General features: G+C 40.2%; 1 protein-coding gene across 1 annotated transcript in view; it reads left to right on the forward strand.

Moving 5' to 3' along the window:
* LOC132869289 (cilia- and flagella-associated protein 57-like) overlaps positions 1 to 13,493 on the forward strand; it is a 62,775-nt gene extending 49,282 nt beyond the window's left edge. Inside the window, exons 20-26 of the mRNA XM_060902631.1 lie at positions 1,202 to 1,369; positions 1,514 to 1,705; positions 1,790 to 1,897; positions 2,291 to 2,422; positions 2,536 to 2,676; positions 12,105 to 12,200; positions 13,461 to 13,493. Coding sequence (XP_060758614.1) covers positions 1,202 to 1,369; positions 1,514 to 1,705; positions 1,790 to 1,897; positions 2,291 to 2,422; positions 2,536 to 2,676; positions 12,105 to 12,200; positions 13,461 to 13,493 — 870 coding nt within the window. The remainder of the gene's footprint in view (positions 1 to 1,201; positions 1,370 to 1,513; positions 1,706 to 1,789; positions 1,898 to 2,290; positions 2,423 to 2,535; positions 2,677 to 12,104; positions 12,201 to 13,460) is intronic.
* Positions 13,494 to 13,827: the final 334 nt, after the last annotated feature.

Genomic DNA, 13,827 nt, shown 5'->3' on the forward strand with positions numbered 1-13,827 from the left:
AATAGATGCGGAAGTGTGAATGAAGCGCTTCCGGCATAGATCCTGTAAACAATCTATGGCTTCCGGTCGCAGTTCTACTACGTCAGTGCCTTGAACACGCCTCTACCCAGGGCCGTTGGAGATGCTCAAAGTTGATTGGTTCCCGATTTTTCGGGAGCTTGGAAGAGCTGTCGATAGCTTGCCTGGCCAGACTAATGCCGCTTTTCCACTACCAACGTGGCTGAGTTGGGCTGAGCCGTGCCGTGCTGAGTTGGGCTGAGTCAAGCTGAGTGGGGCTGTTGGAGTTGCATTTCGACTACAGCCGCGCTGAACCGTGCTGGCTGGAAGTGGGTGGACACATTGGGTGGAGTTAGCGAAAGTGGGTGGACGTCACGTGATGTCGTTAGGTGGCGCAAACAGTGACATCAGTGATCTTTTAAGCGGTAGTCTCACGACCCGGATAGTAAACAATAAACATGGAGGACATGGAGTCGTTAGTGTTGCTGGTCTTGGTGCTGTGGCTTGTTGTCACCGACAACGCCAACAGATACTGGCAAGAGCGTATAGATGAGGCGAGGCGCATAAGGCTTCAGAAATTCTCGTAATTCGTAATTATTATTCTTCCGGGTTTACGGTGTTTACAGATCACAGCGTGCTCGCAGGGCGTGTGTGGGCGTGTGAGGACACTCCTCCTCACCAATCAGTGCACAGGGGAGTGTCTCCTCATGCCCCTAGCCCCACTCGGCTCGGTTTGGCTCGCTTCAGCCCTACTCCAAAACCGTGCGAGTTTTGGGTGCTAAGCAGGGCTGAAGCGAGCTGAGTCGTGCTGCTCTGAGGTAGTCGAAATGTGAGCCGTGTCAGGCTGAAGTGAGCTGAAAAAGGGTAGTGGAAAAGGGCCATAAGCTCGCAACAGGCCCTCGTGTTGCGTCACGCTTAGGATGGGCAGGCCCAGGCTAGGGTAGTAGTGCAGTGTGTAGTACACCTAGGGCTGTAAAAGGCCTCTTTGAAATCAGTGTAGCTTTTTAAACCAGCTGCATTTGAAAAAACAGCAAACAAGTGACCAAAAATAGAAAAACAGCTATGTCCTTCCACCTGCTATATGTAGAAGTGTGTAATACACACCTGCGACATTTTAAAATCCATATCAACATGGCCATTTTCAATCATGGTGTGATTTGACACACGACCACAGTGTAATTAATATATTCATGTTTGTTTGAAGCTGTCACAGTTCAGTAGATTGAAAAGAGAGTTACTGGATCAGGACCTGACCATCCGTAAGCTAAAGGAGGACCTGAAGAGCATGCAGGGCCAATATAAGGATGCGGGAAACAAAATAAAGGAACTGATGAAGGAAAGCGAGGAGAAAGAAAAGAACATATGGATGCATGTGAGACTCATACTAATGTTCCAAGTACTTTTTGGCAAACATTCAATTATTCACTCACTTCATTGTAGAAACGAGAACTTTTTCTTAAAAACAAGTCTTTGACCTTGTACAGTAATTAAAAAGGGGTCTGTTCTGTCTCTGCAGAAAAAAACAATCTCAATATTGCAAAAAGAGCATAAAAAGTGCAAACGTGAATATGATGAGGAACATGCCTTACTGCAAAAGCAGTTGAAACACCTGAGGCTAGAACGTAATAATTTGAAGAAAATTGTTCAACGAAATGATTGTGAGAAACTGCAGAAAGAGGTTGAAGAGAAAAAAACAATCATCAAAGAGGTAAGGAGTTTAACAGTTTATTATTATTATTATTATTATTATTATATTTGACTAGCTGATCATAAATTTTTGTTTTTATTTTAGCTCGGGGCTGAGTTGGTGAGGAGCAACGGAAAGAACAAGGCAATCGTTGAGGACCTGAAGCGGAGGCTGATAATGAAGGATAAAGACTTGGCCAATGAGAGGACCAAGGTTTGTTTTACCACAATATGCTCTGCTCATGATGAATCAGAATTTATTAGGTCATTTCTTAGAGTTCTTAGGATGCTTTCAGGGATGTTTGTAATATGTGGTGAGTGATGCTCATTGCTTGGTGGGGAAATTAACAATGCCTCACAGAGAAAGTTTGAAAAGTAATACATGCAACCAAAGGCAAATATATTGGACTTGCAAACTAGTCCAGAAGAGCAGAAAATTAAGTATTTTAATTCCAAGTTATCTTGTAAAACAGTTCCTATTTTATTGTGCTATTCCAGAGCCAGGATTCCGCATTTAGTTATATTACTCATATTATTAGAGATATGGATAATGGGTACCTCAATTTAATCACCAGTGCCATTGTTTGCAATGTCTTTGTTTCTTCAGGTCAGAAATGTGAAGACTCTAGTGGAAAGAATGAAGACCGACATCCAAAAGGGCTCCAGCTTTCTCCATGAGCCGAAGATGCTGAAAGATTACTTTGTGAATCTCCACAAATGTTACATTCATAAAGCAGATGTAAGTTTACACACACACACACACACACACACACACACACACACACACACACACACACACAGAGTTCACATTCCAGTATACTTGTACCTGACTGAATGTATTGACTGCGCTAGGTGACACAAACAATCGATACTGAGATCATGTTAGAGCACACCAGGCAGAAGGAGTTCCTGGAGAGGCGGTTGAATGCTCAGAAGAAACAACATGCCATGGAGGTGAAACGCGAGCAAGCATTCCGTACCAAGATCATAAAGGTATGAAGGATTTATCAACATTTTTAAAATGTTTTATAATTAAACACTAATTAACAACAAGATTTATCACAGTTAGAAATTATACATTTTATGACAGCAGTGTTGTAGTCGAGTCACTAAACCTTGAGTCCGAGTCCAGTTTCAAGTCCCCAGTGGTCAAGTCCAAGTCATTAAAACAAAATTTCGAGTCGAGCCCACTATTGATCCAAGTCGAGTCCGAGAACAAGACACCAACCGCACGATTTGACAGTGGCTGTTTCAGCTCCATTAACATGAGTTTGTTCCTGAACATTAGATTAGATTCGATTAGATAAAACTTTATTGATCCCTTTGGGAGGGTTCCGTATGAACAGGTAAATGTGCATTCTCTTTGTCAGGGAGTGCGAAGTATTCTGTCAGAGATGGTTGGGAGACAGACGTAAGTGTTTATTAATATAAGTGAAGTTTGTGAACCCTTTAGAATTTGATATTTCTGCATAAAGATGGCCTAAAACATCATCAGATTTTCACACAAGTCCTAAAAGTAGATAAGGAGAACCCAGTTAAACAAATGAGACAAAAATATTATACTTGGTCATTTATTTATTGAGGAAAATGATCCAATATTTCATATCTGTGAGTGGCAAAAGTATGTGAACCTCTAGGATTAGCAGTTAATTTGAAGGTGAAATTAGAGTCAGGTGTTTTCAATCAATGGGATGACAATCAGGTGTGATTGGGCACCCTGTTTTATTTAAAGAACAGGGATCTATCAAAGTCTGATCTTCACAACACATGTTTGTGGAAGTGTATCATGGCACAAACAAAGGAGATTTCTGAGGACCTCAGAACTCAGAAAAAGCGTTGTTGATGCTTATCAGGCTGGAAAAGGTTACAAAACCATCTCTAAAGAGTTTGGACTCCACCAATCCACAGTCAGACAGATTGTGTACAAATGGAGGAAATTCAAGACCATTGTTACCCTCCCCTGGAGTGGTCGACCAACAAAGATCACTCCAAGAGCAAGGCATGTAATAGTCGGCGAGGTCACAAAGGACCCCAGAGTAACTTCAAAGCAACTGAAGGCCTCTCTCACATTGGCTAATGTTAAAGGTTCATGAGTCCACCATCAGGAGAACACTGAACAACAATGGTGTGCATGGCAGGGTTGCAAGGAGAAAGCCACTGCTCTCCAAAAAGAACATTGCTGCTCGTCTGCAGTTTGCTAAAGATCACATGGACAAGCCAGAAGGCTATTGAAAAAATGTTTTGTGGATGGATGAGACCAAAATAGAACTTTTTGGTTTAAATAAGAAGCGTTATGTTTGGAGAAAGGAAAGCACTGCATTCCAGCATAAGAACCTTATCCCATCTGTGAAACATGGTGGTGGTAGTATCATGGTTTGGGCCTGTTTTGCTTGCCATCACTGATGGAACAATGAATTCTGAATTATACCAGCGAATTCTAAAGGAAAATGTCAGGACATCTGTCCATGAACTGAATCTCAAGAGAAGGTGGGTTATGCAGCAAGACGACCCTAAGCTCACAAGTCGTTTTACCAAAGAATGGTTAAAGAAGAATAAAGTTAATGTTTAGGAATGGCCAAGTCAAAGTCCTGACCTTAATCCAATCAAAATGTTGTAGAACGACCTGAAGCGAGCAGTTCATGTTAGGAAACCCACCAACATCCCAGAGTTGAAGGTGTTCTGTATGGAGGAATGGGCTAAAATTCCTCCAAGCCGGTGTGCAGGACTGATCAACAGTTATCGGAAACGTTTAGTTCCAGTTATTGCTGCACAAGGGGGTCACACTAGATACTGAAAGCAAAGGTTCACATACTTTTGCCACTCAGATGTAATATTGGATCATTTTCTTCAATAAATAAATGACCAAGTATAATATTTTTGTCTCATTTGTTTAACTGGGTTCTCTTTATCTACTTTTAGGAATTGTGTGAAAATCTGATTATGTTTTAGGTCATATTTATGCAGAAATATCAAATTCTAAAGGGTTCGCAAACTTTCAAGCACCATTGTTCAATTTGTCTATATTCAAGTTATTTTCACTTGTTAAGAAATAGACAAAGAGGCATCCAGGTAGCTACACAATACTAAAGTAGCCATACGGTACAAAGGTCTAAGTGTATATTTTGGATTCCCAGAACAATTAGGCATGAAGATCAAATTAGTGAACTTATATTTTCTCCAAATCAGCATTTCAGTCATATTACGAAATAAGACCAGGACGTTTCTAGTCATCCATGCTTTGATGTCTTAAACATGGGAATATCTTTCATTTTGTGTGACTGTGCTGCTGAATTTAGCTGCACTGATAACAGAGGTGGGACCAAGTCACACATGTGCAAGTCTCAAGTAAGTCTCAAGTCTTAACCTTCAAGTCCCAAGTAAGTCCCAAGTCTTTTTTGTCTTGGGCAAGTCAAGTCACAGGCTATGTCAAGTCAAGTCCTATAATAAGTCAAGTCAAGTCCAAGTCAAGTCACCTTAGGCATATTGGCATAATTTTAGCAGCAGAATATGAATTTAATACATTGAAAAGGCAATACATAAGTAAATGTCAGTAAACATCCCTGGCACATGTGCCCAACCTGTTAAATATTTGCATTTTAAATACTCATGTTCTGTAAAATACATCATGGAATAAAACAAAACAGTAATAATGTCACAAAGTTATTTATTGATGGCAAAATTGATTGCAAGATTGAAAGCCAACTAAGTTTCTCACATGGTCATCAGCCAACAAGAAAAATAAACAGACAGTGTTATAAAAACATATTACGATAGGAGTCATTTTGAAGGAGTAATGTATTTTGAACTTCTTGGCTTGCTATGATAAAGTCAGAGGTATCGATGCCAGGTCCATAGTGTAAACACTCTACCATGTATTCCTATTCACAACTTAAGCCTAGTTGATTGACCTTCCTGTTTTTTTTTCTGTTTTTTTTACTGCTTTAACTTGTTATAAGTATTATGTTTCATAGTTCACTCTCGCCTGCACAACAGATTCCATGATGCCTTGCATCACAAATTGCAGGTCTACACACTACTGCCTCATTCATTAATTTTTACATTTTATTTATTTCTGATCAGTGATGGGAATAACAGCAGCTGCTACTAACACCTTTACTTGATCCAGTAACAGGCCATCTAATTAATTATTAGGGATGCACCGAAATGAAATTTTGGGGCCGAAGTCGAACACTGTGTCTAATGCCGTACACACTATGTTTAATGTAACTGTACACCCTGAAGTTTAACAGGGATCCCAGACGTCCGCTATTTAGCGGAATTCCGCTATTTTTCTAGCCAAAGTGGTGGTGTTTTTTTTTTTTTTAATCTCTTGTATATCTGTTAAAAATATGTTTGTTTAAGTAAAATGACCAGCAGAATACATTCTGATTTGGTTTGCTTGTTTAGCGATGTTTTTGTCAGCTTCGTTTGTTCTAGTTGACATTCGGGAACACTCGGAAGTTAAATTGATGTAAATACCGCGAGACTGTACGCAATAGAACGAGAAAACAATATGGCTGCGCCCATTTGCTAGAAAATGTGTTTTAACTCTGTTCGTGCTTTTGTTTCTAATGCGTTGAACTTAATTCAATATGTAGGGCTGTGAAATTTCCACGGATTCTGTCGCGAAAAATATCTTCATAAAACGTCTATTTTTGCATTAAAAATCATTGGGGGGGTGGTGTCTAGTCGGTTTTAATCGCCTTGCATGAGACCGGCGGCTCAATACAGCCGAACTCGCGGAGTTTTATGCCAGCTGAGCGTGGAACACATCTTGACTGCGACTCAGGAGCAGTGTTGCCAGATTGGGCGGTTTCAAGTGCATTTTGGTGGGTTTTGAACATATTTTGGGCTGGAAAACGTCAGGAGTATCTGGCAATACTGCTCAGGAGTGCATGACAGAGCTAAAAATAGCTATTGCGTGACCTGGCACCGCGTACGTGAATTTTGTACTTACAGGGTGCAAGATCAGACATAGTTAAGATGCCATCAAAAAGGAAAGCTAAGGAGGTGTTTGAGAGAGATGCAAAGAGGGCTAGAAAAGAACACTCAGACAGACTGAAGGAAAAGATGAAAAAGAACAAGTTTGCAAAACTGAAAGAGATGGTGTTAAAGAAAAGAAAATTAAAAGACTTTCATTAGATGCTGTTTGACAGACTATGAACATTTTGTAAATAGCTTTAATAGAGGAATGCAAATACTATAGAACTAATAACTAATAGCCTTACTGAAAGATGAATTGAAAGAAATAGCTGGGAGTGATGCAAAGAGGAATAGAAGGAGCCAGAAGTAAAAGAAAAGATGTAAATAATATATTAGATAAGAAACATTATTTTTTTTTAAACTTTTGCTCTGTAGACAAGAGACATTATGACAGACTCTTGGAAAAAGCCAGGACATAATACAAGAATTAAGTGTAATTTGGAAGACAACAGGTATCTCACTTAAATATTGAGCATGATTTTTCATAAAGTCATTTTGAAAGGCCCATCAAAGTTTTCTTTTATTAACATTTCTTTAAATTGTTATTTACACATTTTTTTTTTACTTTTATTTTGATTAAGAGATAAAATACATAGGCACTTATTAGATATTTCAAGGTATTTTACATGGATCTTTCATTTTAAAAGAGAAAACTGTTGATAGGTATTTTATATGGCAAAATGAAGACCAAGACTAGTCAAATATTTACTTGTTGAGATCAATTTTTTACTTGCAGGAAATGCTCAGAATATACCATATAACACCTAAAATGGCTTGGTGTCTGGGGCCCTGCGGGCCCCAGACCCCCAGCTTATGCTGGGGGGCTGTGCCCCCCAGACCCCCCCTTTTCCTCGGATTTCTTATTTACAATTTCACAGCCCTGAATATGTCGTGGAAAAAAGATATCGTCCATAAAAGAGATAGCGGAACAGTGTCCGGGTTAGAAGAAGTATATTCTTCAAAGCTACATTTTCATCTAATTTTTATAAATAATTTTTTTTTTTTGCCACTTATGTCATTGATTACAAAATATGGCATCAAATAGATACACATTATTGTTAAATTCTGTTGCTTTTCTATGTTAAATCTATGTAAAAAATGTGTTCTATAGCATCTTTAAATGTTAAAATCTCAACAGCTTCAGGGGGCTTCACCCCCTGTACCCCCAGCAGGGGCGCTGCCCCTGCACCCCGCAAAGGGCTTGCAGCCCCCTTGACCCCTGCTGATAGTTTCTTACATTCCTCTATTTTTTTCAATTACTGCTGGGATCCCTGAGTTTAAGAACAGCAAAGGAAGATGAAAAATTCAGGGAGCTGTCTGTCTCATTTTTCACAATAAAATAAAACTAAACAATATATAAATAAATACATATAAATAGTAAATGCAAAAATTAATGAAAAAAACACCCCATTATGGTAGCCTACTCATGCAGAGAATTGGCATTCTGTTATGTGCGTAGTTAAAAGAGGGTAGGATGACACCTTGGGTTAACAGGGGCATGAGCTCCTCCAATCTCTAATCACGTCAGATGAGATGATTATTATTAATAAGATACAAGTGGAGAAACCTGAAGTGACTTTGATGTATGTTTGCGCCAGTAAAAAAAAAAAACCCAAAGGATAGAGAAATGTGTCAGACACAATTTAGGTCTCAAAAAGAAGACCTGTTCGCCCGTGCAAAAGTGACATCATCTTACCCCATATGACAAGCTACAGAGGTGTGTGCAAAAGCGCTCTCTCACTCTCTCCCTCTCCGAGGCTGCCTCAGCCTGTGCGGAGCGTGGACATATAGAACGACTTTGGCGCGGGAGTCTCGGTTCCCGCTATAATAGATTGTTACAAAAATAAATGTTAAATGAAATATGCATCCCACGCATTCCTTTCCACAGGAACTTTGCTCACAACGTTTCAGTCGTGGCTAACGCACTGTCCTCCTTACCACAAGTGCAACGTTTTGGGAACAATACGGAAAGGACAGTGCGCGGGATTCATCTTTCCTTGAACAATTACCCAGAGACTTTTTAAATTACCTCACTGGGAAATATCCAATGCACCTGTTCAGTTACAGAGTTGTGCTCTCTAAATTGTAGTCATTCAAACCATTGTTTTGGCGGCCTGGTAGCCTGATATACTAAATGTAAATTCATGGTTTGGATGACTGCACAATTTATTTTCGTAACACTGTGTTACAGCGGGAACCGAGACTCCCGCGCACAGTCAGCCTATTTTGCAGAGTTTAGTATTGCTGCTAGCCTGTATTCAAACAGCGAGTGGCATGCCGGTGAATCCAAATCGTGGCGCTTTTTTCAATAGTGCATGATAGGCAGTGGGACGGAGTTTTCTTTTCTTTTTTTATCGGGTAGTGTGATGAAAAAAATGTGCAGGTTGCTGCACTTCTATTTCAAACGGCTATGATAAACTCCCCTGCCTCTATGCCCTATGGACAGTCTGGCTAATGTACACGAACACACTTACACGAATTTGTACTGCTCATGAACGTGTACATGTTCACAAGCTGACCATTAGCTTAACCCTGAAACAGAACAACAGGGTAGGAAGCTGCTTATGTTATTCAGCATCACGACTGCAAAGTGCACAATCAACTTACTACTACTGATATACAATATCATTAAACTTGACGTAACTACATTGCTTACCAGCATTCACATAAGAATTTCACAATAATAAACTGAATCCCTAGCTACATCTGCAATGGCTAAAATCCTCCTACCGCTCACTCTCGTGGCTAACATTGGCTAACAAGGAGTTTAGCTGCTATCACCAAATAACAACACATTAATAAACTTACTGGGCAGAATGGATCTTCAAATGCCGGACGAAATTGGAGGTCGTGGTCTGGCTGTCAGAAATCGTCACGTTGCAAATCTTGCACTGCGCCATTCGTCGTTTACCTTCTAGGCAGTAGCCCTTGAAGCCGAAAGTGATTACTCATGGGATGGCTGACATAATGATATGATGTGAAATCTGTGAACACATCGTGGCATGGGGCGTGGTATATAGCCCACGCAGAGAGCGTGCCTGATGGACAGGGCGGTGACAACGCAACGGCAGTGCAATCAAAATTACTGAAGTATGTGCATATTACATTTTATTTTCACAATTAAAAAAACGATGGAAATAACACTCGTCACTCAAGTCATCGTGTGTCAAGTCAAGTCAAGTCCCGAGTCTTAAACTTCCAAGTCAAGTCTCAAGTATTTTCATGTTTTGTCAAGTCAAGTCACAAGTCATGAAAACAGTGACTCGAGTCGACTCGAGTCCAAGTCCCCAAGTCTCAAGTCCCCACCTCTGACTGATAAATATATCTGTGTATTGTCTAAACGTATGAAAGCATAAATGTGGATGTCAGCATTACTGTTTACATGTCTCAAAGGCTAAACATTGAGTGTAAATAATACAAAGCTTAGAACAGGACCTAGTAGGACACCACCAACCTGTAACAAGAAGGTGATATTTGTATTGTTCCTTTCCCTCTGTCCCTTATTCGCACTCTGACCAGTCATACATTCATCTACCAATAAACCCCTTGCACATGACATCACACATCACGTGATAATTTCTCCTGGGGGTCAAACAGACACTGTCTATTGTGTCAGCAAGGCTTAATCTGTCTTCACTATGGCTTATTTTTGTTCTGTTTTTGGTTGTTCAAATCATTCAAATAGATAAAAGGTATTACTGTCTCCCTGCTATCAAGAAAAATGTTAAAGAGAAGCAAATTCTTCAAGAACAGCAAAGAAATGAATGGTTAAAGAGAAAATGATGAGAGCAGCTAAGCCTGAAAACACACACAGACTGAACTTTACAATAGCTGTATGCATGTGAAATGGAAATAAATCAACTAAGGCAGGAAAAACTATTTTGGATTAAATTGTTTGTCCGTTACACACTTCTCAACCTGTGTGACTCAGTTGTGCTTTTTGAATAGAGAATAAATGAAGAGGGAAACGAACATTAACCGTTTATTGAAATGATTATTACCAGGGTGATTATAGTTACTATGACTATAGCTACAACTGGAATGTGCTGATTTCTGTTAGCGTTTGTAATTATTGTACCATCCACTATTAGGTGAAATTCAAATAAAATCTTACAATATTGTTTGAAAGTTTATAGCAAGATATTTTGTTATTTTACAAATAATAACACTTCAGATATTGTTTTAGTGGGCGGCACGGTGGTGTAGTGGTTAGCGCTGTCGCCTCACAGCAAGAAGGTCTGGGTTCGAGCCCCGTGGCCGGCGAGGGCCTTTCTGTGCGGAGTTTGCATGTTCTCCCCCTGTCCGCGTGGGTTTCCTCCAGGTGCTCCGGTTTCCCCCACAGTCCAAAGACATGCAGGTTAGGTTAACCGGTGACTCTAAATTGACCGTAGGTGTGAGTGTGAATGGTTGTCTGTGTCTATGTGTCAGCCCTGTGATGACCTGGCGACTTGTCCAGGGTGTACCCCACCTTTCGCCTGTAGTCAGCTGGGATAGGCTCCGGCTTGCCTGCGACCCTGTAGAACAGGATAAAGCGGCTAGAGATAATGAGATATTGTTTTAACAATAATAAGCATCACTGTATAAATGATAGAGTGCACATAGCTCTGTACTTAGATGTCTGTGGAGTTGTTGATACATGGAGGAGTGGGAATACCATCTAGCCCACAGTTCAGGTCAGAGTCCTTTGAGAGTAAATGCTTTGGCTTTTGCAGCACTCAAAAGCTGATGTCGGCAAAAATTATTTACACAAAGAAGGTTTTCTTGCTTTTGTAGTTTTTTGGTTTTTTTAAACTGTTCTTCCGTGTCGGGACTCTTTGGGGGGAAAAGAAGGTATATTCCAACATGTAGCTAACGCTAGGCCAGAAATCTGCACCTTCACTCCAGTCATTTCGAGGAATTTTGTACGGCTCCTAACTGCTAATAAACTCTAATTTCCATGTATATATATCCTTCGCGTCTTTCTGACTAAGATTATCCAAGTGATCCGGTAGTAGAGCTTTTTCAGCTGTAATTTTCTTTGGACAACAGCAACAGACGTCGGACATCTTCGCTTGGCTTCAGTATGTGAACAGTCTGTAAACAAAGTGCGCTTGTCCCCCAGGTCTAAGGTAGCAACGGTCGCTAACGTAAATGTGATGTCTGTGCAAGGGGTCTCTCGGTTGATCCATCCCCAGGCAGAGGAAGTGTTTCTAGACCTCCAGTCAAGTTTATTTCTATAGCGCTTTTAACAATAGGCATTATCGCAAAGCATCTTTACAGAATTTGAATGACTTTAAACATGAGCTAATTTGATCCCTAATCTATCCCCAATACCTGAGACCTGATATCTCAGAACATCTAGTAAACACAAAAATTATCCAATAAACAGATTTGGATACTGAACGCTCGTAGCTTGAGCTACAGTGTGAATACTCTGACATGTTTTTGCATGTGTGCAGGCAAGTACCTTGATGGCTGAAGATCTTAGCCAGGAGAGAGCAAAGAATTACGAGCTGCAGATGATGCTCAAAAATAAAGGACCCCAACTGTCTTATGTAAGTAACAAAAGAGAGATGAATATTTCATTATTACACTTTGTATCATTGTGGGTAATAGCTTTGGGAGAAATTCCTGTTATCATTTATCACGGAAAGTTGTACTAAAATAAACAAACAGTTAAACACCTCAGAAGAGGACAGTACTTTAAACTTTACATTTCAGTTTTATTAGAACTTGCTTTGCAGTCGTCTTTGAAATCATCTGCAGTGAGATACAGCATTCTGGATATGGCTAAAATTTCAACTGATTTAAAACACTCAAAAAGCATACATACTTTATTTTGATTTCAGCAGCAGTATCCTTGGAGGAGGCACTGAAGGAATCTCTACAAGAGGCCAAATATGTGATCGAGCTACAGCGCACAGAAATCCAGAGATGAAATGCAGAAATCCTGGATAGAAGCCAAAACAATTTGCATATCTGAATTCATCGGGCATTCCAAAACTTCCACTCCTTAACAAGAAATAGAACACATGATTATTGATGGGGACGTGTCAGATACTCCAATATCCTCTAGTGTGCAGGCGTGAGCATGCCAAAACCTGAAAGCTACTTCTTTTCAGGAGTTTACGGTACTCAGCTGAGTGCCTATTTGGTCCATCCTTGTGCTCCCTGGTCAAATCACAGATCCAAAAGGGCTCCAGTTTTCTTCATGACAGGGTTGCTACGCAGTATGGAAAAGTATGGAATTTGACTTTAGTCATTTCCAGGTCTGGATAAGTATGGGAAAATATTTCTATTTCCAGACGATTGCCCCTACTTTCTTTTTTAAAATATAAAATTAAGCCAAAATATTCTAATCAGTGTGAGTTTGATGTTGAATTTAAGCAAGGCAAGACGTGTGTGCGATATGTCGGAGGTGATTTCTGTGGCATCTGCCATCACTGAACTATCTGACATGAGCACGTTGGACTCCTTTGGAGCTCTTCAGAACTAAAGAAAAATCAGCGCAAGCGCACATTGCAACATTACAAATGTACGAATGGGGAATTGCAAGTTTTCTGAGAGCTGGTGAGTTTTGCCGGTGATGTGGGGCTGCTCCCAGGCGTGAATGATAGCAAATATCATGTGTGTGTCTATGTCTCTGTGTATCTGCATGATAATGCATCTTTTGACTGTGTGTGTGAGAACATACAGTAGTTGCCCTTACTTATTTGTGTGGCACACTCGTACAGGACTTCTTAGCCTGATATCGGTCTTACTACCATGTTTTATCTTCATATTTGAACGTGTGTATGTGTCTGTCACTCAACCAGTCTGTGCAGCAGGATGCACCTGGTTTCCTCTGAGTTTCCATCACTTACATATTTGCCAATTCTACCGATTCATGCAGTAAATTTCTCGATTAATTTTCTTCAAATATGGCACTCAGAATGCAAGAGAATGCACCATTTTTTCCCCCAAAAATTTTCTGAGGGTCATGCCCCCAGACCCCCCTAGAAGGGTGTAACTGTGTCATGCAATCTGACCTACCGCTTTACATTCTCAGGGTTTGGCAAGTGTGTGTGTGTGTGTGTGTGTGTATTTGAGTGACGTCTATCTGCACAGAAGGAGGGACATGAAAAGGCAAAGAGGGAGAGTTCTAAACTTTTTGTGAAAAATAATTTTACCTTTTTTTCCTCA

Source organism: Neoarius graeffei, chromosome 2 (genome assembly GCF_027579695.1).
Source record: "Neoarius graeffei isolate fNeoGra1 chromosome 2, fNeoGra1.pri, whole genome shotgun sequence".
NCBI lineage: Eukaryota > Metazoa > Chordata > Actinopteri > Siluriformes > Ariidae > Neoarius > Neoarius graeffei.